Consider the following 21,784-nt stretch of genomic DNA (forward strand, 5'->3'; position numbering starts at 1 on the left):
TATATATATATATATATATATATATATACACACACACACACACACACACACACACACTTTGTAGTTTTACTTGATTGTAGTTTATAGAATATGTTTAGATAACTTTTGGCGATTATTCACGCTTAAAGAAATCATAGTTGTGTTAGTTGGTAAAAACTGACATGATGAAGAAAATGTGTAAGAATCATAAACTTCTGCTCAGAGAACTTATTTTCTTCAGTGTTTAAAAATCCAGTGGAAAAACATTTTGTCGAGAGACAAAAGGTGGTGCCAACCTTACAAAAAAAAATACGTCATATTACTGCAACACTCTATTATGTATGAAAAAGAACATTTTAGCATTTAGCAACAAATAAATACTGTATTTTATGTTGTAGAAAAATGTGAAGGTATCTTCAAGTAGCCTATAAACCACATTATTTTGGGTTCTCCAGGCCATTATCTGTTATGTTATTATTTTTGATTGTCTAATTTAATTTGATTAATGCAATTAGTGCCTATCAAATGTGATTTGGCGGGCGAACTAGCCAATCAGAGACCAGCGGGAGGGTCCATCTCGTGACGTCATCAACACTATATAAAGCTTTGCCGCGTAAGGGAATGTACAGAGTACTTCTTCTAACCCTAACGCTCTTTAGCTTCCTGTACGGCATTTATACTGTTTTGTCTTAGGCTTTCAGTATATTACAGGAAGGTTTCCGCGGTTCCGATGCGTCTAAAAAAGCTATAGAGTACTCTGAAGCTCAGTCTCACAGGTTTGACCCTTTGTGCGCGGACAGTCCGACTGCCGCGAAGAGTTCACCTCTGCTGCAAATGCGTCGGCTCTGTGGGCGTTCAGCACGCTGAGCAGAATAAATCGAGCATGGCGAACTTTTGCGGACCTCTCCACTGATCCTGCAAACACGCCCGCGCTCAGACACTCTCTGCAGGGCTGGATTCCTCCGATATGCCGCCTGATTGTGCTTTTATGTACAGCGAGCTTGTGTAAGTGTTCCGATTAAATCATGCCTCGCGCTTTTGATTTTTGTCGTTGACTGTCTGGCCTTAGTGTTTGGTTTGTTGTAAACGTGTTTACAGCAAAGGTGGCTCCCCCTCGCCATGTTAAACTGCCTGAAGTTCGTCTGATGGCACACCCTGCTTAATTTTCTGTAGACTGTTGTAAAAAGCAGTGACGGTTTTTGTTCTGTTTTGGGATTTAAATCAGTGGTAGCTTTGTGTTCCAACACTGGTCACTGGTGAAATGTAAATAGACTTGCTCTCAATAAAATCGGTTTAAGAACTAACTGGAATTGTCTGGCTTTTGTACTTCTTGAATGTGTAAATGGGTTTTTTTAAAAATATATATTTATGTGCAACACTACTTGCAGGGGTTTTGTGGGTTTTAATTTGCTCTGGCATTTAAATCTCGCATGTACTGCAATTATTTTTTTCCCCCTTCAATACAAATATCTAAACCTCTTTACATACAGGTTCCTTTAGTCGAATGCTTGTTTAAAATATGCATTTATTATTAAAGGGTCATTGGATGCTACATGCACTTGTTACAATTTAGTTTGTCAGTGTGTACACAACCACTCTATAATAAAAAAAATCCACCATGTGTTTTTATATAATTTGAACCATTCCCCCTTTCTCAAATGAGCCAATCCCAGACAGGCCCCTCCCACTAGAGTTTGATTGACAGTAGCGTTTCAGCACAGATTGGACGGGAGTCTTACCTTAGACCTGCCGTGAGTGAGCTGTCATCACTCCACCCTTGTTTCACAGCTGGAGCAGATATAGACAAGAATGATTCCTAAGAAATTGAGGACGTGATGTAATAATGAACACATCAGTCATCATTTAGCTGCTGAAGACTCAGTGGATTACATTTGTTTTTGAAGGAAATAAATACTCTGATCTACCTAAATACATATATGTTCCTGCAAATTATTCATGATCAATCTTTAGGTATATTCAGAAGTGAGTGTAAGGATTTTTTAACGAATCTTTGCAAATCATCTTTCCTAATAATGTGCTAATTAGCAAGTTTCACAGTGAATGAGGCTAAAGTTAACCATTTCTCAGCGGTTCAGAAGAGAGGGGCGGGCACAGCAGAACTCATTTGCATTTAATTGAGAAATGTATTCAATGTTACAGACTTTTCATTAAGACCCTAAAGAGTCATATCAACTTCTGGAAAATGGGCATCTGATGACCCCTTTAAGAAAAAACATATGTCAATGAGGTATACAAATTTGTTTTCCCTTTTAAATTTATTTTCCTGAGTCCATTGAGAGTTATTTTACTTTGGTTTAATCAAATTCACTTCATTTTGAATGCTTGTGTCACTTGCTTCTCAAGTGCCTGAAATCTGTATTGACATTTTCAGTACACTAAAATTTACTTCCATATTCTTGGGTTGGGAGGCAGTGCTATTCAACTTTTGTTTATTTTTTATTTTAGTTTTTCAAATTGGGAAGCATTGCCACGGCAATACAAGACATTTACATTTTGACACCATATTGGTATATTTTGTTCCATTTAATTTATTGGTCTTGCCTTTATAAAACAGCAGAAACTGACCTGTCATTAACCTTATACATGATTTTCATACTGTAGTGGGGCTTGTTTTGGTTGTAATGTTTAACAGTTGTGCAAACAATTGTTTGTCTGTGTACTGATAACTTAATGCATAACACAAGTGTTTAACAGGCACAAGAAATATGGTAAAATTAGTTTTTTTAAGGGTTTAAATGGACGAATGTTCTCTCTCTCTCTCTCGTTTTGGAGACAGAATCATGGTTGTAAATTGTATTTACACCAACTACCTATAGAAAACATTTTGACACTGTCTAAATGTTAATCATCACTTCGTTATTTACTGGGAATTATTTGAACGAGTTTGATCGTTTTTAACTAATCATTTCCCCCGACATTTTTTAAAATCTTTTTCAGTTCCTGTGTGTGTGATTGTCATGTGTCTCTGCCTGCAGCAGCTCAGAGAGGAATACAGCTCCACCAATACCATCTACGTGTAGTAGGCTAGGGGAAATAACAGACAGTTTTTGTAATAATCGACGTATATCATTCATTTAAAAGGGCACGTTTACAGCAATCTCAGCATTTCGCCTTTTTAACACGAAAAAAAAAAGATGTTCAAGCTGGATTGATTCGCTGCCTCGGTCGAAGGAGCTGTCCACCATGAGGTGCTGATCGGCGGCCTGGCAGAACGATGGCGACGGGGAAGTGGCTTCTGTACACGGGTCTCTGTCTGTCTCTCGTCGCCTTGTGTTTCCTGACGGTCGCAATCTCATCGGATCACTGGTACGAAACGGACGCGAGGAGATACAAGGAACGTTGCCGAACTTTCTCGAACCGCAGGAGCGATCCTGGTTTCATTTACATCCCCAACCACAGCCTTCCACTGCGAGCCAGCCGAGCGAGTCTGGACCGATGGGAAGACCGACTGCTGCTGAATAGAAACCGGCGCCAGCTGTTCGCGATGAGCACGGCGGATGAGTGCAGCAGACGCTACAATTCAACCAACATGGGGCTGTGGAGCAAATGCTACAGGGTGGGATTTGACCCAGACATCGAAGAGCTCATACAAAAAGGTAAAAACATCCACCTGAACCATACAGTAAAATGTGTTGGCTGTATTGATGCAATGTTTTTTATGCTACAATAATGAGAGCCTGGAAACTGCCATTTAAAGCTAGAAGCTTGACATCTCTATTAAATATATATAAACAGGCCCGTGGATTCATCAGAGTAAAGTGCCAGTTTATTTTAATTAAAAAATGGCATCTCTGAAAATAATAAACATTCAGTTTTCTATTATTTGTAGTGGTTTGGACTATGAGCTTGGTCCTGGAGTACCTGAGCAATGCACTTTATACATATCTACCTTATTTATCACACTTGATATATTTCATCAGCTCGATAGTAGGCTTCAATATCTGAACATTATATCTGAACCACTAATTTAGACCGGATGAGCAATACTCGCTCGACCATCTGTGTAGTTTAATCATCTAAACTCGACACTTGTCCATATGCACAAGAAGGCTCAGCTCCACAGGGGACTTGGTCCACCTAATTATGAGCTTGACAACCACCACCCCAACTGTCCAGGCCCATCTTACATATCTGAGCTTAAGCTGGGCTTGTGTACAGGTTCTAATTATCATGCTAGGTCTGGATCTAATGATGCTTTTCTTGTTTTTCCAGGAACCGTCGAGCGTTGCTCCTTTATAAAGTACTATTACTCCTCTACGGTGACACGAAAGGATCTTTCCTATAATATCACCAAAACTATCCAGCAAGATGATTGGCATGCCCTGCGTAAGTGGGACTTATTCTTTTCGGTCTGCATCAGTGATTTCCTGGGCAAGCTTACTATGTTGTAATGTACTTACTGAGACCTCAGTAAGTGTTGCCTACCCTAACAAATTTAGTCCTTGGCACATGAAGGCCCTGCATATGAATGTATTTGATATAGCGGTAGAATTTAAATCAATGGTATCAAATCCTTCTTGTATAGTTTAGCTGGAACCAACTAATTAAAATCTTTAGGATTACTAGAAACTTGGTTCAGGTTGCAGCTAAACTCTGAAAGAAGGTGGCCCTCAAGGAGCAATATTGGACACCCCCAGTAATTTGTGTCCTCCTTCAGATTTGCGTCGGATGACAGCTGGCTTCATGGGTATGGCTCTGTCCATCATCCTATTTGGGTGGACCATTGGTGTTTTGGGCTGTTGCTGGGAGCAAGGCCTCATGCATTATGTTGCCGGTCTGCTCTTCCTTATGGGAGGTATGTGATTTCCTCCTCTTTTATTATCTTAAAAAATGAATTGGCATTGTGCCTGATCTCTAAACATCTACTAACTAGTATTATGCCCCGCCACAGGTACCTTCTGCATCATCTCTCTTTGCACCTGTGTGGCTGGCATCAACTTTGAACTGTCTCGCTACCCACGTTATCTCTTCAGCCTCCCAGATGATATAAGCCATGGTTACGGCTGGTCCATGTTCAGTGCCTGGGGAGGACTAGGACTGACTCTCATAGCTGGGTTCTTCTGCACCCTGGCACCATCGATTCAGCCTCCCCCACAATCCCGTACCCCCTGTCCTAAGAGTCGTATGGAGAATGGAACGGTGTGCTAAAGCTTCACATGACACTTTCTACATCAATATAAACTTGTTCATAGATTTTGTCATGGGTATTAAAAGCACGGAGGCTGTTAAAAAAGACATTTTGTGCTGGAAGGTGACAAGCCATGTCTGTCGAGACGCTCAAATGATGTGCAAAAAGAAGAATCTGTTATAAAAGCACATTTGTACAGTTGTATAATAGCTTTCTTCCCGACATGAGTTTAGCATGTCCTTGGTGAAGCAGATTTTGGTGTTCGTCTTTGTTCAGTAGACTGTGTTTGAATTTCAAAACGAGTTTCCAAGATTTTGCCGATGTATAATCACCCTGAATTTCATCCGTTGTAGATGTTTTCAATGTCAATAATTTCTTCATTGGACAATAAAATGGCTCATATAAAAAAAAAAAAAAAAAAAAAAAAAAAACTACTGTTTCTACTCAAGCTACACATCAGAAAAAATGAGAATCAAACAGAGGCAATGAATACTCATTTTTATTTCAGATTTCACTGTTCCAGACCAGCAGAAAAGGGGTAAATTCTTCTCTTTTAGCGCTTTATTTTGTATTAAATGATCGCAGCAGCACGTTAATCCCAAATGTTGAACTACATTGATTTTTTTTATCCTGAAGGAATGAGTGATTGCATTTGATAAATACTGTTTAGTACGGCCACACAGATGAGAAAGAGAGTAGAAATCATTTGAAGGCCTTGGAATGGTGGCATGTTAGTGTGTGTGCCTATCTTCACGCTTTCAACACTCATTTTATCTGCAATCATGTCTTGACATGTCTCCTTTGTTACCATCACCATCCTTTCAAAGGTTCCAGACTTGATTTCTGATTCATACCTTGTATGAATGGCTTATTCTATAGTCAAGCCAATATACACTTCCACAGTGGTCTTTCTCATTTCCCTTCATGGGAATGAAGTTACTGTAGACAATGTGTAGTGGCATGTCAAGTCTCACACTACCATGCTCGCCCAAAGATGCTTAAGCAAACCCTTGAATCCAAAATGGGTCCCATTTTAAGATTTGAGAAGAAACTACTCTGTGATTAATGGAGTACCTTCTAATGAGAACCAGGATTTGGATTCTACAAATGCACTGAAGCATCTCAGCTCTGGCTTCGTAAACATTAAACGTGTAAGAAGTCGAGAGCATTACATCGATTTATCTTATAATCCATTTCCTTTAAATGGTAGTGAGACCTAACTTACGGGAATTGTAGAGATTCACAGTATTAAATTACAGTCTGTACCTTGGAAAGAGTGACGCAAATCAGACATGTTATTCGTTTAAGAACATTCCGCTTAGCCGTTGTTAGTCACATGCACACATTCGTGCTCACGGTTTCCTCTGCACATTTCAGTATCAGACACTTTTATTTTTAACCAGAATCATATGTGAAGGCATTTGCGTGTAAATGTGCTAGGACCCTCAGTGTCTGTCCCAATCATTACCCTGCACTGATGGTACTCATCACACAGAGATGTATGTGTGCCTTTTAAAAAAAATCTGACAACAGACAAAAAAATCCTGTTGGGAAAGAGATGGAGAGTGAAAGGGTAGAAAGACAAGAGCTTATGTTATGTTATTAATGGAAGGGGTATATTTGCGGTTTCATATTTGTGATGCAGTTTAATTGAGAAAGGGTTGTCTTTAGTGACGGTCAATGCCGGCACTCTGTAGGATGTCTGTGGCCGTCTGCGCTGGGGGTCTGAAGGCTGTCTGAAAGCCTGGAGGTGGGGAGTGGAACTGACTTGGGGTTAGTGTGGGAGGAGGGAGGTAAGGGGCCCAGGCGGCTCTGTGTAAGGAGAGTTGGGCCGCAGCGTCCAGGAGGCCGGTGTGCGGGGGCTGTATGAGTGGACTGGAGCTGGGCGGTCCGTCCATCTCTGTGAGTGCCTGCAGGGACTTGAGCCAGTGTGGCGGATTGTCATCCTGGAGACAGTCCAAACTGTTGCCTGTGGATGCTGGGATACCTAGAGTTCAAAAAGGGACATGAATGAGTACTATTAAAGATGAATCCGTAAGCAGAGGGTTTATGAAACACAAATCACACCTGTGATGATGGCGGGATCTATCCAACTGGCCGTACTGTCCCAGCTAAGGCTGTGCGAGACTCCAGTGGAGCCTACTGGCACCCCTATGTGGTTCACACTGGAAGTGGAGGAAGAAGAGGAGGAAGAGGTAGAGTTCGGGAGACCTCCAAAGTTGATGTTGATATTTGGTAGGAGTGCTCGCAGTCCATCCTGCCACTCTTTCACATTTAGATTTTCTACAGAGCCATTGTTTTCTGAAATTAATGAAAAAAGAAAAAGATAATTGAAACCTTAAATGGGATAATCAACCAGAAAGAAAAATATGTTACAGATGACCAGTGTTATCTTAGTATTTTTTCTATACCATTACAGAATTTATAAGCTATTTATATTCATTTCTATTTTCATTTATGGCTTTTTTTAAATTCAGTTTTCATTTTAATTTTAGTTTAGTAATGTTGTGAATACATTTTTTTTTTATTAAGCTTTAGGTTTCAGTTTTACTCCATTTGGAAGTAACTTTTACTTCTTTTAGTTATAAGTGTTTCCATTTCCTTTCATATATACTTTTTTCAAATCACAGAAATATTTTTTTATAGTTTTAGTTAATAACAACACTGAAGGTGACCAGAGTTCAGAAAAAGCTGCATTACCCATCAAGGGAAAATAAAGTTATAATTAAAATGCAACTCAGTGCTTAAAGGGGGGGTGAAATGCTATTTCATGCATACTGAGTTTTTTACACTGTTAAAGAGTTGGATTCCCATGCTAAACTTGGACAAAGTTTAAAAAATTAAGTTGTACGTTTGAAGGAGTATTTTTGTTCCCAAAATACTCCTTCCGGTTTGTCACAAGTTTCTTAAAGTTTTTTTCAAGTATGGCTCTGTGTGACGTTAGATGGAGCAGAATTTCCTTATAAGGGTCCTGAGGGCACGTCTGCCGGAAGAGCGCGCGCTCCCGTATAGCAGAGCACTGAGAGGCTGAGCACAGACAATCACTGATCAGAGCGATTCACTGATCAGAGCGAGAGCGTCGCGAAAAGTCACAAAAGAAGTGTGTTTTTGGTTGCCAGGGCAAGACAACCCTGCACAGATTACCAAAAAAAAACAGCATTAAGGGACTTTTACAGAGCATCAACGGAGTTGTGCAAGCGTTTTTGTTTGTTCCCTGCATTTCGAAGATGCTTGTTTTACAAACAAGGCCTAGTTTGACGATGGATTTGCGTATCGTTTATTTCTTAAGGATAATGCAATCCCAACGAAAAAGGATCACGATCGTGTGTTGGAACCTCAGGCTGTGAGTAAAACTGCTTAAAATATCTCTGCCTCCTTGTTAGTGCGTCCCCTCCCATGCCGGAGACCCCGGTTCGAGCCCCGCTCGGAGCGAGTCGTTGCTGCTGCTGCTGCTCTCGTTCAGTTTCAGCCTTGGGATCTGATTCTGGATCATAAATAAACGGCTGAATCTGACTGTTAGCCATGGTTTGTTTTGGATGATGGTTTTTCCCTCACGGTAATGTCACAGTTTCCAAACGCTCTCAACGCAAAAGCCTACTCGCGCTCGTGATTCTTTAGCTCCGCCCACACGTCAAGCCTCCAGCCGCTCGTGTTTTTCCGGGAAAAATTGGTACAGACTATCTTTCTCTTATGAATATAATAAAACTAAAGACTTTTTGGAGTTATGAAGGATGCAGTACTACTCTATAGGTACTCAAGATTAACAGGATATTGAGTGAAAACGAGCATTTCACCCCCCCTTTAATAAAACAATAAACATACAGGGAACAAGTTCAACAACTTGTTTGTATTTGGATCAGTGGACTACAACTGTAGCCTTAGACCAGGTGTTTTAACACACACACGCACACACAGGTGCTTCACAACAAAACTGGAGCACAAGAGACAGATGTATCCCCTAACCTGATATAGGAATCCCCCCCAGGCCGGTGCTGTGGTGCTGGGCCGGCATGCTCAGGTCTAAGAAATGGCTGTGCGCAGCTGAGGCCGTGTGGTTCAAGTGTGTGAGGTTATTGCGGGTGGGGAGGCCCATCCAGGGGTGGCGTGCGGCCATGTGTTGGGGCAGGCTGAAGGAGTTATAGAGGCCTTTGTGCTGGAGGTGGGGAAGGCGCTGTTGGCCATTGGGGAGGCTGGTCTGGTGGGAAGAGAGATTGGGAGAGAGGGGGGAATGCTCCTGGACTGACAGCTCTTTCTCTATGAGGTCGGCCAGGGCCTTCCGTGTGACGTCAAATGGGTCGAAGCCGAGGTCATCGTCCTGCTGCTGCTGCTTGGCTGAAGAGCCAAAACCGAAGGCCGCCTGCCAATCAGTAGAGGACGACACTGGGATAGTGTCTGCAAAAAGGAAGAGAGATTGATGGGCTTATCCAATTAGCTCTGCCCACACTGCAATCTTATTTGTCCAAAATCCCACAACACTGATGATTCACCGCACATGCCTACCTGAGGTGAAAAGGCTCTGTGGTTCTGGAGTCATGGGCCAGTCAGAGGCTCCCTGTGGTGAACTGGAGAAGGGGGGCAGGCCGCTGGGGATGGGGTTGGGATGTCTGAAATTGCTGTTGTCTGAGAAAAGAGACTGAGACTCTGCCGCCGCCCCCTCGAAGGGCGAGCGCGCTGTGAGTTCGGCCACGCTGATAGGCACAACGAGGCTGGGTTTAGTAAGGCCAGGTGGAGGAGAAGGGGAATCGCTACTGGATGTCTGTCAAACCAAATGCAACCAGATGGATCAAACAAATGAATAAAACAAACCCACAATAACTATTCTCAGGGATTCAGTGGTTTTTAAGCACTTACCTGTGATATGGTTTCCCCATTACCTAGATTTATAGATTCTGAATTTTTGCCAATTGGACTGAAATGAAAACACACTGTTATAAGCACAGGAAGAAAAATCATTTTGCTGAATATCAAAGGTACTTTTGGCTAGGCTTCTGCAGTACAGTACCTGGTAGGCTCTAAGGCTGATGGGAAAGGTGGAAGGCCTGTGTTCTGTTCTGTTCCCTGTTCAGGGTCTGGTTCATCTGGAGTCATGTGGTCTGAGTCTGTTAGGCAGTCTAAAAGAGAAGGGGACTTGCAATGCTCTGTGGTTAAACCATTAACCATTTTCCCATAGTTCTGTAATGAGGGCCACCCTTCTTTACTGGTACTACTGGGTCTGGGGAAAAAAATGCTAAAGTTAAAAATGGAAATTACACTTCTCTCAAAGATTGAATATATGCAATTCTAAAAAAGGAATATATAAACTACCATTTAAAAGCTGGAGGTTAGAAATATTTTTTAATTAAACTGATCAAAAGTGGCAGGCATTTCTAATTACAAATAATCAATTTTCAAATAAAATGCTGTTCTTTTGAACTTTCTAGTCATCAAAGAAATTATATATATATATATATATATATATATGTATATAAATGGTCAAAATATTAAGCAGCAGTGTCAACATTGATAACAATAAGAAATGTTTCTTGATCAACAAATTTCTTATTTCACAGTTATTATTCTTATTGTATTTTTGATAAGATAAATCCATTGATGAGGATAAGAACATTTTACCAAAAAAAAAAAACATCTGAAAGAAGTCTTACCGACCACAAACGTTTGAATGGTACGGTGTATTTTTTTCTATACATTTTAAGAAATAAATTATTATTTAGTTAATTATAGAACATAACCCAAAAAATAAAGCAGCTTTCAATTTCAATTATAAATATAAATATGTTCATCTGACTGGGTGTGTGTAGCAATGAAATTCAGGATAAAAACAACACCTCTGAGTGGAATTGGGTTTGCTCTTCGACTTCTCTCCACAGGCTGAGGTTTGTAAAAAGTTGGGGTTCGATTTGTAAAGGTCTTGGAGTAATTTTTGTTCATACTCTTGATGTTTCCCAGCCTTAAAACAATTTACACACAGTAGTCAAACAATATCCAGATAAAAAAAAAAAAGACGGCAAAAAATGTTATGTATTGACACAATCTCAACTGATTGAGCTGCAGTGTAAACATATGCGCTCACCTGCATTTCTTCTTTTGTGAAACTAGCCGCTTCATCCCCCAGTTCGTGTAAATACATGCAGTCCGGCTTAGGACACTGCATGCTTTTGAGAAAATAACTGCAGTACTTTGTTGTACCTAAAGAAGCCTTGAGACAAAACAGAGACAGGTAATTAGTTAAATAGCAAACAACTTTAAAGTGACAGAAAGCACAATAAATATTCATCACAGACATAATATACTTAACCTATGATAATATTTTGTTAATGGCTTAGGTTGTGATGGTTTTGCACTTACTTTAAGTGTTCTACCATCCACTATGACATTGTTCACACACTGTATTGCTCTAAGGGCGTCCTCTGAACGAATGTAAGTTACATAGGCACTGGCACTAGGACCCTGTGGAGTGAAAGGTCAAAATAAATATTAAAAGTGTGTGTGATCGAGCATCAAGTTTCAAAACTGAAATCACATGAGGCTTTTCTTACCTGTGAACCTGCATACGATGTGCTATTATTGATGACCACTTTATGGATTTTGCCGAACTTTCCGAAATATTCCGGGCGCTTTAGAACCTATGTAGTAATCAAAGTGACAGTGATTCTTCAAGTGGATAATTGCATGAACCACAAAACAGACACTACGCTGAATTATGCACACTAATCACACTATAAAATGAAATGTGGAAGGACATTTTCTTTTGTTCAGCAAAATATAAATGACTCGCTGATGAAATCTCTTTATTTTGACACATTTCTGTTTGATGTGATATGGCCAAAAGTGGCAACTGATTTTACATGATCAGTGATTTAAATAAACAAATAACGTGATTAAAAACAATACCGTTCAAACATTTGTAAGATCCTTCTTTGAAAAACATAAAAAATAGAGGCAGAAACTAGTGATTAATTATCTAGTAAGTTGAGTCTATTAAAAGAAATACCATGAATTAATAAATTCTTGCAAAGGTAATAACTAAAACATATATTGCATTGTCTAAAACAAGCATTCACCTCTGCATCCGCAAGTCTTTGAGAAAGTCCCACGACGAACACGAGGTTGCGCTGCACCACACGGACACTGGCCAGGTGCTTGCGGTTCTCCGTCACCTTCTGCTTCTTTTCATTCTGCTTCTGCTTCTTCTCGTTCTTTATCCTCTGGATCTCCTCTTGTGACAGCGGTTTGTATACTGCTGGATCCTCCGGGTAAGGCTACAGAACACACAGAGCCAGTTACCTCGCATGAACCGGTTTCTGAAGGGTGGCAATTCTCAAAGAACTTTGCAAATAGGTCAAGTTTTCAAGCTGACACCATCACAGTGAGACAAATGAACCACATCGCGTTTACACTTGGGAAGCGCGGTTTTGCCAAGAAAGTGGCGCAATATGCTTTGGCCACAATTGCATAATCAGGCTTGAGAACATTACAGCAGGTTAATCAGACAATGTTTGGCCACTGTGCTTGTACACAACAATGTCTTTTTACATAATTCACCTAACAATTTCCTCAAAATGTCTCACCCCTTTTAAAAAGTTTATAAGCTCTTATATATTGCAAGTAATACAAGCCATCCATGATTATACAGGTTGTTATATTCTGTGTTAGCTGGGTTTCATTATCTGCATTTATTAACATCATTTTCTCCAGATGTTCGTGATATAACAGTTGAGAACCACTGTTTTAGATATTGCTGTTGACTACTACCTGAGAAAGTGCACATCAAGGTCAGCTTCTCATATACAATGTAACAGTGACCCAATGGCGATGTTGATAAAATACTATCATTAACTATCATTAGAAGCCTGCGTACAAACTTCAAGCAGAATCGTACCTTTCTGCAAGCAGGGCAGAGGCCGTTCTCGTCTGTGCGGATGCGGTGCCAGCAGAAGCGGCAGATCTGGTAGCCGCAGGTGCAGGGGAAGAAGTTGACGTCGTCGATCTCCAGCGGTTCCATGCACAGTGGGCACTCCATGGGGTCTTCTTTCAGCTCGGGGCTGCGGGACATCCTATCGTACAGCAAGCTCGGGAGAGACTCTGGCAGGTCAGCCGAAGGGCTGATGCAAAGGCAAAGGCAAACAAGGTGGATTTGATTTAGATGTGGCAGCCTGGATGATGACAATACTTGATTCAAGTACATAAATGCCCTTGCTAAATAATAATATTGAAAATGGCATGTGTAGATTGATCAAAACAGCAATCAGCCATGACAAATGAATACAGTCAGCTGTCATGGGCTCATAACAGTCTAAAACATTGAGCTACCACAAAGCATATTAAGCCTTTTCATGTTACTGTCATTACATTCAGTTAGCCCAGTTGTTAACATGCTGATGTTTTGGGATTTGCAGAATAGGACCACTGGGTCACATTAGAGTCAGGTGTTCACAGTCCATGAACAGACACGAATACCTCATTTAAAATGTGTCAATTTCAAATAAATGATTGTCACAGACAATACAAAGACAATGTTGTATGCAGCACAAAATACTAAAGCTTTTTTTTTTTTTATCTAAATGAACTGCGAATCACATCGTACGATTCAGTAGCTCTTTTGTCCAACGCTGACATTTGTACCACAACAAATGATTTTTTTAAACAATGTAGCAAAAAAGTTATTTGTCAAAGTAAATTATCATCAGCATTTTCAGCGAAATCATATATTAAACATTCACGCTTCAATCGTTCGCGTCTGCCCAAATTAAAACACTGTTTTGATTCGAGCCTGTTTCTGTTTTCTCAAATTTACATAAAATAAGTACCCACCACATTTAATACTTTTAACATCTAAGAATCTTTATTAAAATCTCAATTACTGATCTCTCACATTGTATATGTCTAGCGGCGCGTCAGTCAAGTCGAAAGCCGGTGAGGTGTTTCCACAGCTGGGACAGACTTCATCTGACGTGCGGCACAAAACACAACGCCTAAAAACATTTAATTCACCCTCCAACAATCAATAACACACAAACTTAAGAGCACGCATATTTTGAAATGACTGTAAATTAATAAAACGACTTTCCCTTTATAGATATATTGTCGACAACGAATGTTTTATAAACGTTTCTATGTTGCGGCCTACACCCAGCTAAAGCCTGCGACTCTCCTACTAAACGGCCCGGCGAGTAGAGGAGGAACCGCCGCCTGTACACCTTTGACTTCATCCTTTACTTAAAACTCAATGTTTTATTATTTAACCATGGGGTTAGTCTACTTCAACACACTTATACAAACCTAATACTGATGTAGTAGTTATATTAGGGTGCACTGATCGCAATTAAAGCAGTTGTTTTGTAGGGTACTCACTTCAACTAGCTGGTCCTGTATTGCAGGGATTCCACTCCAAAGGGTTATTCACTCTAGTTTAGGCGGGGGTTTCTCCCTTTCAACTGATCAGATGTGCCTATCTGATAGTTTGGAATGAGCACTATTCCACAGCTCAGGTGTTAAAAACTGATTAGATGGTTTCCAACTCAGTTTTACTGTTTGTTTAGGTAACAGATTCTTACCACCATCTTACACTGAAATGAGGAGGGAATACAGTAAACCAGTCAGCTCTCATTGAGTTTGCGCAAGAGTCGAAGCACAATGCATTGTGGGAGATGTAGTTTATATAGACGTCATCATTTTTTACATCAGTAATGTACTACAGTCGCCACAAGGGGCGATACATATTGCTATATATCATATCATATTTACGTGCTAGAGAAAATAAAATAAAGTATTTAATTTATTTAGTAATTAATTTGTTTTTGTTACTGTAACAGTTATAGAGATTACAATTGAGTATTTAAACTTAATATCTTTTAAGTTTAACTTATCATCATTTATGTGACAATTTCTTTTAGATTTGTCAGCATTTTTTATTCATTAAATACACCCAAATACTAATGTTAAATGTAACTTTTTAATAGTAAGGTTTTATGTATTTTCTCAGTTAATATAATAAAAACTGCAAATATAATTATACAAGAATGACAATTTAAAAAGATATTTTAAAAAGTTACATTTTATTTTACCATTAATAAACTTGATTTTATATCACCACTTTTTTTTCAACATTCACTCAAATAGTAATGTTAAATGTAACCTTTTTAATAGCTACATTTTAAGTACTCTCTTAGTTAATACAAGATAATACAAACTTGCATGATTATACAATAATTACAATTATAATGAAAATATAATTTGAAATTATAAAAGCATTTTATTTTAATTTCTAACATTTAAAATGCAATGCAAAAGCACTGTAGTTGACATGATTAAAAATTTGTAACAAAAAAACTCTTAACTTTGTCCTTTATATAAAAATACCAGCTATCAACACATATATTATAATACTATAAAATGCTAAAAACACAGATGTTTTAGTTATGAGGTAGGATTTTCATGTTTCTGAAGGTTTCCACCACTACATATAATATCAGTGTGACAGAGGTTTAGACCCATTCAATGTACTCAGATTCAGTTAATTAAAATACATAAGTCTATATATCAGACTTCACATATAAGTACCACCTTTTTACATCCTACTGATGTACCATAACTGTAGATGTCTGCTGGTAAGATTTTAGTCTTTTTTAGATAGTATTTTAGTCCTCCATCCACACACATGTAGGCATTGAGCACAGTTGATAGTGTGATTTTTCCGGATGGATGGCAGACGGATCTATTGGATGAGGAGACAGCAAGGAAGTGCAGGCGGCAAGGAGACCCATATGCACACAGCTGCCTGTGTCCAACCTTTGTAAGATCCCAAACATCATTGCTCCAGCAAAACTAGATGAGAAAGTGTGAGAGTCTAATGCAACATGATATTATTTGTTTTGTATGATGTAAAATTTTTGGTTAACATACTTGTCACCAGCTTCAGAAACATGTACTTTTTCTTTAAAGCTCACAGTCAGCATATATATATATATATATATATATATATATATATATATATATATATATATATATATATATATATATATATATATATATATATATATATATATATATATATATATATATAATGTTCAGCATTGCAATGTTCCAAAAATATCTTTAGATTTACTCTGAGTAATAGTACTGAATGGGTGAATATTGTGAAAAGGTTCAATATTGAAGACACCTGGTGCCACACTCTAATCAGCTAATTAACTCAAAACACCTGCACCCTGGAGAGGATTGTGGAACAAAACCCATTCAAAGATGTGGGGGAGATTCACAAAGAGGTGACTGCAGCTGGAGTCAGTGCTTCAAGAACCACTACGCACAGACGTGTGCAAGACATGGGTTTCAGCTGTCGCATTCCTTGTGTCAAGCCACTCTTGAACAACAGACAGCGTCAGAAGCGTCTCACTTCAAAAAGGACTGGACTGCTGCTGAGTGGTCCAAAGTTACAGTGTGTTCTCTGATGAAAGTAAATTTTGCATTTCATTTGGAAATCAGGATCCCAGAGTCTGGAGGAAGAGAGGAGAAGTCTTGAGGTCCAGTGTAAAGTTTTCCACAGTCTGTGATGGTTTGGGGTACTTTATGAAGATGCAGATTTCATTTTCCAACAGGACTTGGCACCTGCACACAGTGCCAAAGCATTCAGTACTTTGTTTAAGGACCACGGTATCACTGTTCTTAATTGGCCAGCAAACTCACCTGACCTTAACCATATAGAAAATCTATGGGGTATTGTGAAGAGGAAGATGCGATATGCCAGACCCAAGAATGCAGAAGAGCTGAAGGCAACTATCAGAGCAACCTGGGCTCTCATAACACCTGAGCAGTGCCACAGACTGATCGACTCCACGCCGCATTGCTGCAGTAATTCAACCAAAAGGAGCCCCAACTAGTATTGAGTTCTGTGCATGCTCATACTTTTGATGTTCATACTGTTCAGTTGCCCAAGATTTCTAAAAAGCCTTTCTTTGTATTGTTCTTAAGTCATATTCTAATTTTCTGAGATACTGAATTTGGGATTTTCCTTAATTGTCAGTTATAATCATCAAAATTAAAAGAAATAAACATTTGAAATATATCAGTCTGTGTGTAATGCATGAATATAATATACAAGTTTCATTTTTTGAATGGAATTATTTAAATAAATCGACTTTTTTTGATGATATTTTAATCATATGACCAGCACCTGTATTAATCTCCTAGTTCAGACAAACTGACTTTTTAGCAATATTATGGATTGACTTTTGAAGTTAAAGAGGTTTGAAGTTAAACTCTTCATAATTAATTTGTTTCTTACAAACACACATCTTTTCACTTCACAAGATGTCAACTGATGGACTGGAGTCGTGTGGATTACTTGTGGATTATTGTGATGTTTTTATCAGTTGTTTGGACTCCACCAATTGGTGACGGCACCCATTCACTACAGAGGATCCATTGGTGAACAAGTGATGTAATGCTATATTTCTCCAAATCTGTTCCCATGAAGAAACAAACTCATCTGCATCACCTAAGGATGAGTAAATCTTCAGCCAATTTTCATTTTTGGGTGAACTATTCCTTTAAGATTAGTATAATAAGGCCCTCATACCAACTTTTGCTTTTGTGGCTGCAAATTTATAGTCCCAGCATCATGTTCATGTACACACTATTACATACAGCCCAAGACATCGTCAAGTGATCTGGGCAACTCTGAATCAAAATAAATATTTTAATTACTATTCAAGTAGCTCTGCCACTTCCTGTCCAGCTAAAATAAGCATTATCTTATTTTAGGTGGTTTCTAACTCCGGTAACTGTAGCAATGGCTAGATCTAGTGTATGATTCATGGTGGAGAGCTCATCCTAGTTGGGGGTGGTGTAAGACAGGGCTTTCCAGACAGGAAGGGTTTACAGGCCTTATCTGCATCTGTGGGCTCAAACCACACTGCAGCATAAGAAAAAGACATGCAATATGCACATAACAACTGTCTTGAAACTATGACCTCAGTGCTCTGAAGCTGTATTAGATAACTGAGGTTTATCAGGGACTGCACATTTCTTGGCAATGCAACACAAGTAATCAATGGTTGAAACTGGAATGTTGTCATCAAGATCTATGAGAGATGCTGACGCAAGCTGATCCTCAAACTGAACATTAAGATAAAAAAAAGGTTATCAGTTGTTAACGTTACTTTAAATCCTTTGCAGATTTTCCTATTGCAACAGGAAGTTTGCATGGGAAATATATATTTAAGCCAATAGATTTTAATTTCATCACAGCCATGAACATGATTTGCTTCTGATTGGACAAAATGAATCATCATTATTATTTCTTCTGTTTACCTGGAATAAAAAGACTGAACATATTAAATACATTTCTCAGGGATGGGAACAGCCAACAGAAGACCACTTTGCAGCCCTAAAGATAGCATGTTTGCTGTTGAGGAACGAGAGAGTAAAAGGACCCTTCACAAATGACTAAGCAGGATGAGGATATGCAGAGGAACATTATCTATGATCTCTTGCCGCGTTTCCACCGAAATTACCCGGAACATTTGTACCAGGAACTTTTTTTCCCAGGAACTTTTTTCCCCCCAGACCTGTTGCTTTCTGCGTTTCCACCGCGGTGTAAAGTACCGGGTAGATTCAAGTATAGGTCTCTGCAGGAAAGTAATGGGAGTTACGAGATCAAGGTGTTTTTACACCATGATACCTGATTAGTTGATGTAATAGTGACGTTAGGTTTAGGGGTGGGGTTGGGTAAGGGGGATAATTTAGATTGCATGATTCAGAAACACCCAGCAGTTTCAAAACACCCATATGGTGATAAACGCCCACTTTTGCTCTGCAGAGACCTAAGTCTCGGTAGATTAGGCAAATAGACTGGTGACGTAGGTCTGCGCGCGTTTCTCAATACAAAGTACCGCTGATAAATTTTTTTTTAAAAAAGTACGCTGATTTTGGACGTGCATCCTCGGTAGTTGGTTCCGACTTTGTGCATTGGTCTCAGGAGTGTGATATCCGCGACGACGCAAGTCCGGTAAATCTATAAACAGCAGCGTACTTGATAACTTCAGTCTGCTCGTCATGGCTACTGCAATTTTCCTTACTGTATATTTACAATAAAACGAAATATGATATCAAATATCACTGCCTCCTTTCGTTTTCATTTAAGCATAATAACAACTGCAGAAATGTACTTAGTTCAGGGAAATGTGTATATGCAGCTATTACAATGAAACGAAATATTATATAAATTTGCCTTTTTTATTTTCATTTTAACATATAGATAAATTGAATACAGACCAAAGAAAACCTGTTAGATTTACCCCGCAGCTGAATTATATGTTATGTTTAACCACTAAAGACACATCAGAGCCAGCGGCACATATCAGAAGGTCTATCCCAGGAGAGGCTGCTCTCTGCGGATACATGAGGACTGAGCTCCCGCTGATTGAGTGGAGCTCACCGTCTACGAGATCGGCGAAACACATTTTTTAAATAGGCATGATCTTTATAAATAAACCATAGATTTGAGTTTTAAACAACTACTTCTCGCCTGAAATACTTTTAAAATTACATTTCATGACACAATAACAGTAATATTTGAAAATTATCCGAATAAATGGTGGTTGAATTCAACCAATGCTGCGTGAACTCAGATTGCTTTGGCTACTGCAATTTTCCCCTCAGTATATTTACAATAAAACGAAATAGGATATAAAATACCACTGCCTCCTTTCATTTTCATTTAAACATAATAACAGCTGTAGAAATGTACTTAGTTCAGGGATAAGTGTAACGTTATATACAGCCATTACAATGAAAGAAATATTATATAGACTTGCCTTTTTATTTTCATTTTAACATATAGATAAATTGAATACAGACCAAAGAAAACCTGTTAGATTTACCCCGCAGCTGAATTATATTTTATGTTTAACCACTAAAGACACATCAGAGCCAGCGGCACATATCAGAAAGTCTATCCCAGGAGAGGCTGCTCTCTGCGGATACATGAGGACTGAGCTCCCGCTGATCGAGTGGAGCTCACCGTCTACGAGATCGGCGAAACACATTTTTAAATAGGCGCTGTCTTTATAAATAAACAACAGATTTGAGTTTCAAACAACTACATTCTCGCCTGAAATACTTTTAAAATTACATTTCATCATGCGCGTAATTTGCAGGGGGGTTACGGGGGTCATGACCCCCCCAAATATCAGATCCAACTAATATAACCCCCTTAATATCATAACATCATTCAGATTAAAATAATATGAAATATTCAGAATGAATACTTTTGTTCGTTTTCTTTATTAATTTCATTTGCCAGCAAGAAAGATAGTATCATATTTTAAATAATCTGTAGTGTAAATTAGCATGTTACCTTTTACACAAGAAAATTATTCATATGCCGCGAGTTTAACCCCCCCAATGGTAGACCCAAAGTTACGCCCTTGCATTTCATGACACAATAACAGTAATATTTTGAAAATGTTGATCCGAATAAATGGTGGTTGAACTCAACCAATGCTGCGTGAACTCAACCAATCAGAATGTTTAGCGCCAAAGTCCCGCCCCCGAAAGTTCCTGAACTTTAAAAAAGTACCACCTCGCCAGCAGGGACTTTCTGGGGGGCATTTTTTTACCCGGAACTTTTATTTAGTTCCTGGTTCCTGCGGTGGAAACACACCAAGTACCAGACCAAGTCCCTAGTTCCTGGGTAAAGTTCCTGCGGTGGAAACGCGGCTTTTCTGGGGGGCATTTTTTTACCCGGAACTTTTATTTAGTTCCTGGTTCCTGCGGTGGAAACACACCAAGTACCAGACCAAGTCCCTAGTTCCTGGGTAAAGTTCCTGCGGTGGAAACGCGGCTTCTGTTTCAACTAGCTTTCAATTAGGATCACTGCAGCATTCAGTAAATGTGCATTATTGATAAATGTATGTGTGGTGAAAGCTTAAACACTTAGACTTGCCAATAAGATCAGCTGCTTCTTGAGGATTGGAGACATGGTAAGGAGAAGTAAATCCACTTTGCTGAGAGAAGAAAGCCGGGAAGCTCATTGAGTCTCCATATGTGGCCACACACACACACACACACACTCCCTGAGTATCCTGCCAATAACAGCACTGATCTTTGAATTAGAACTTACGCTTGTAGATTTCAATTACAATACATATCTATAAAAGCAGTTTTTTTTCTCATTCTCTATAGTTTCATTCCTTTCTATATTTTAATTTTTTTTTTTAATGGGTTTGTTCAAATCATATGCCTGATTTTTACACCATTTCATTTATAAAATCATGGTGATTTATTTTTTCTGGCTGTTGACAGTATTTCCCAATTTATGAGTGATATCCAAAAAGGCTGTGAGCTGTTGTGCTGCCCGACAAAACCTAAATGATCAAAGTACAGACATTTCAGGTGAATATGTATAATCACATTAGTAACAAATAAAGATTGCCTTAGTTTCAGACCTTGCCGATGATGTAAGGTAGATATCTTCTGGACACTTTTAGTGACATTTTGCTTTGAGCAAGGAAGTCCAGTTCATCTGAAGAAAGGCCCACATGAATCCTGCCCTCGAGGATCCCAGTGGCTGCTGGGACTGCACCCTCAGCTCTCACAATCATTTCCACTTCCTTTGCTGTACTATACAAAGGAAATAAATCCAGCTAGTAAATACTG

The 21,784-nt window shown here is 39.1% G+C and overlaps 2 protein-coding genes across 2 annotated transcripts; one reads left to right on the forward strand and one right to left on the reverse strand.

Annotated features, from left to right (window-relative positions):
- The first annotated feature begins 3,214 nt into the window (after positions 1-3,214).
- On the forward strand, positions 3,215-5,528 carry LOC113066896 (transmembrane protein 178B-like). Its single transcript, XM_026239013.1, has 4 exons — positions 3,215-3,596; positions 4,213-4,326; positions 4,658-4,795; positions 4,892-5,528. Exons 1-4 carry the CDS (start codon positions 3,215-3,217, stop codon positions 5,146-5,148), a joined length of 891 nt encoding a protein of 296 aa, XP_026094798.1. The 3' UTR covers positions 5,149-5,528.
- Positions 5,529-5,609: 81 nt separating this feature from the next.
- On the reverse strand, positions 5,610-14,745 carry LOC113066897 (CCR4-NOT transcription complex subunit 4-like). The gene is made up of 13 exons (XM_026239014.1): positions 14,480-14,745; positions 13,008-13,230; positions 12,190-12,387; positions 11,665-11,751; positions 11,474-11,575; positions 11,199-11,324; positions 10,954-11,075; positions 10,131-10,340; positions 9,980-10,037; positions 9,629-9,884; positions 9,092-9,520; positions 7,196-7,429; positions 5,610-7,115 (listed from the first exon to the last, which is right to left on the reverse strand). Exons 2-13 carry the CDS (start codon positions 13,179-13,181, stop codon positions 6,796-6,798), a joined length of 2,316 nt encoding a protein of 771 aa, XP_026094799.1. The 5' UTR covers positions 13,182-13,230; positions 14,480-14,745; the 3' UTR covers positions 5,610-6,795.
- Positions 14,746-21,784: the final 7,039 nt, after the last annotated feature.

Source organism: Carassius auratus, chromosome 50, assembly GCF_003368295.1.
Source record: "Carassius auratus strain Wakin chromosome 50, ASM336829v1, whole genome shotgun sequence".
In the NCBI taxonomy this organism is placed as follows: Eukaryota; Metazoa; Chordata; class Actinopteri; order Cypriniformes; family Cyprinidae; genus Carassius; species Carassius auratus.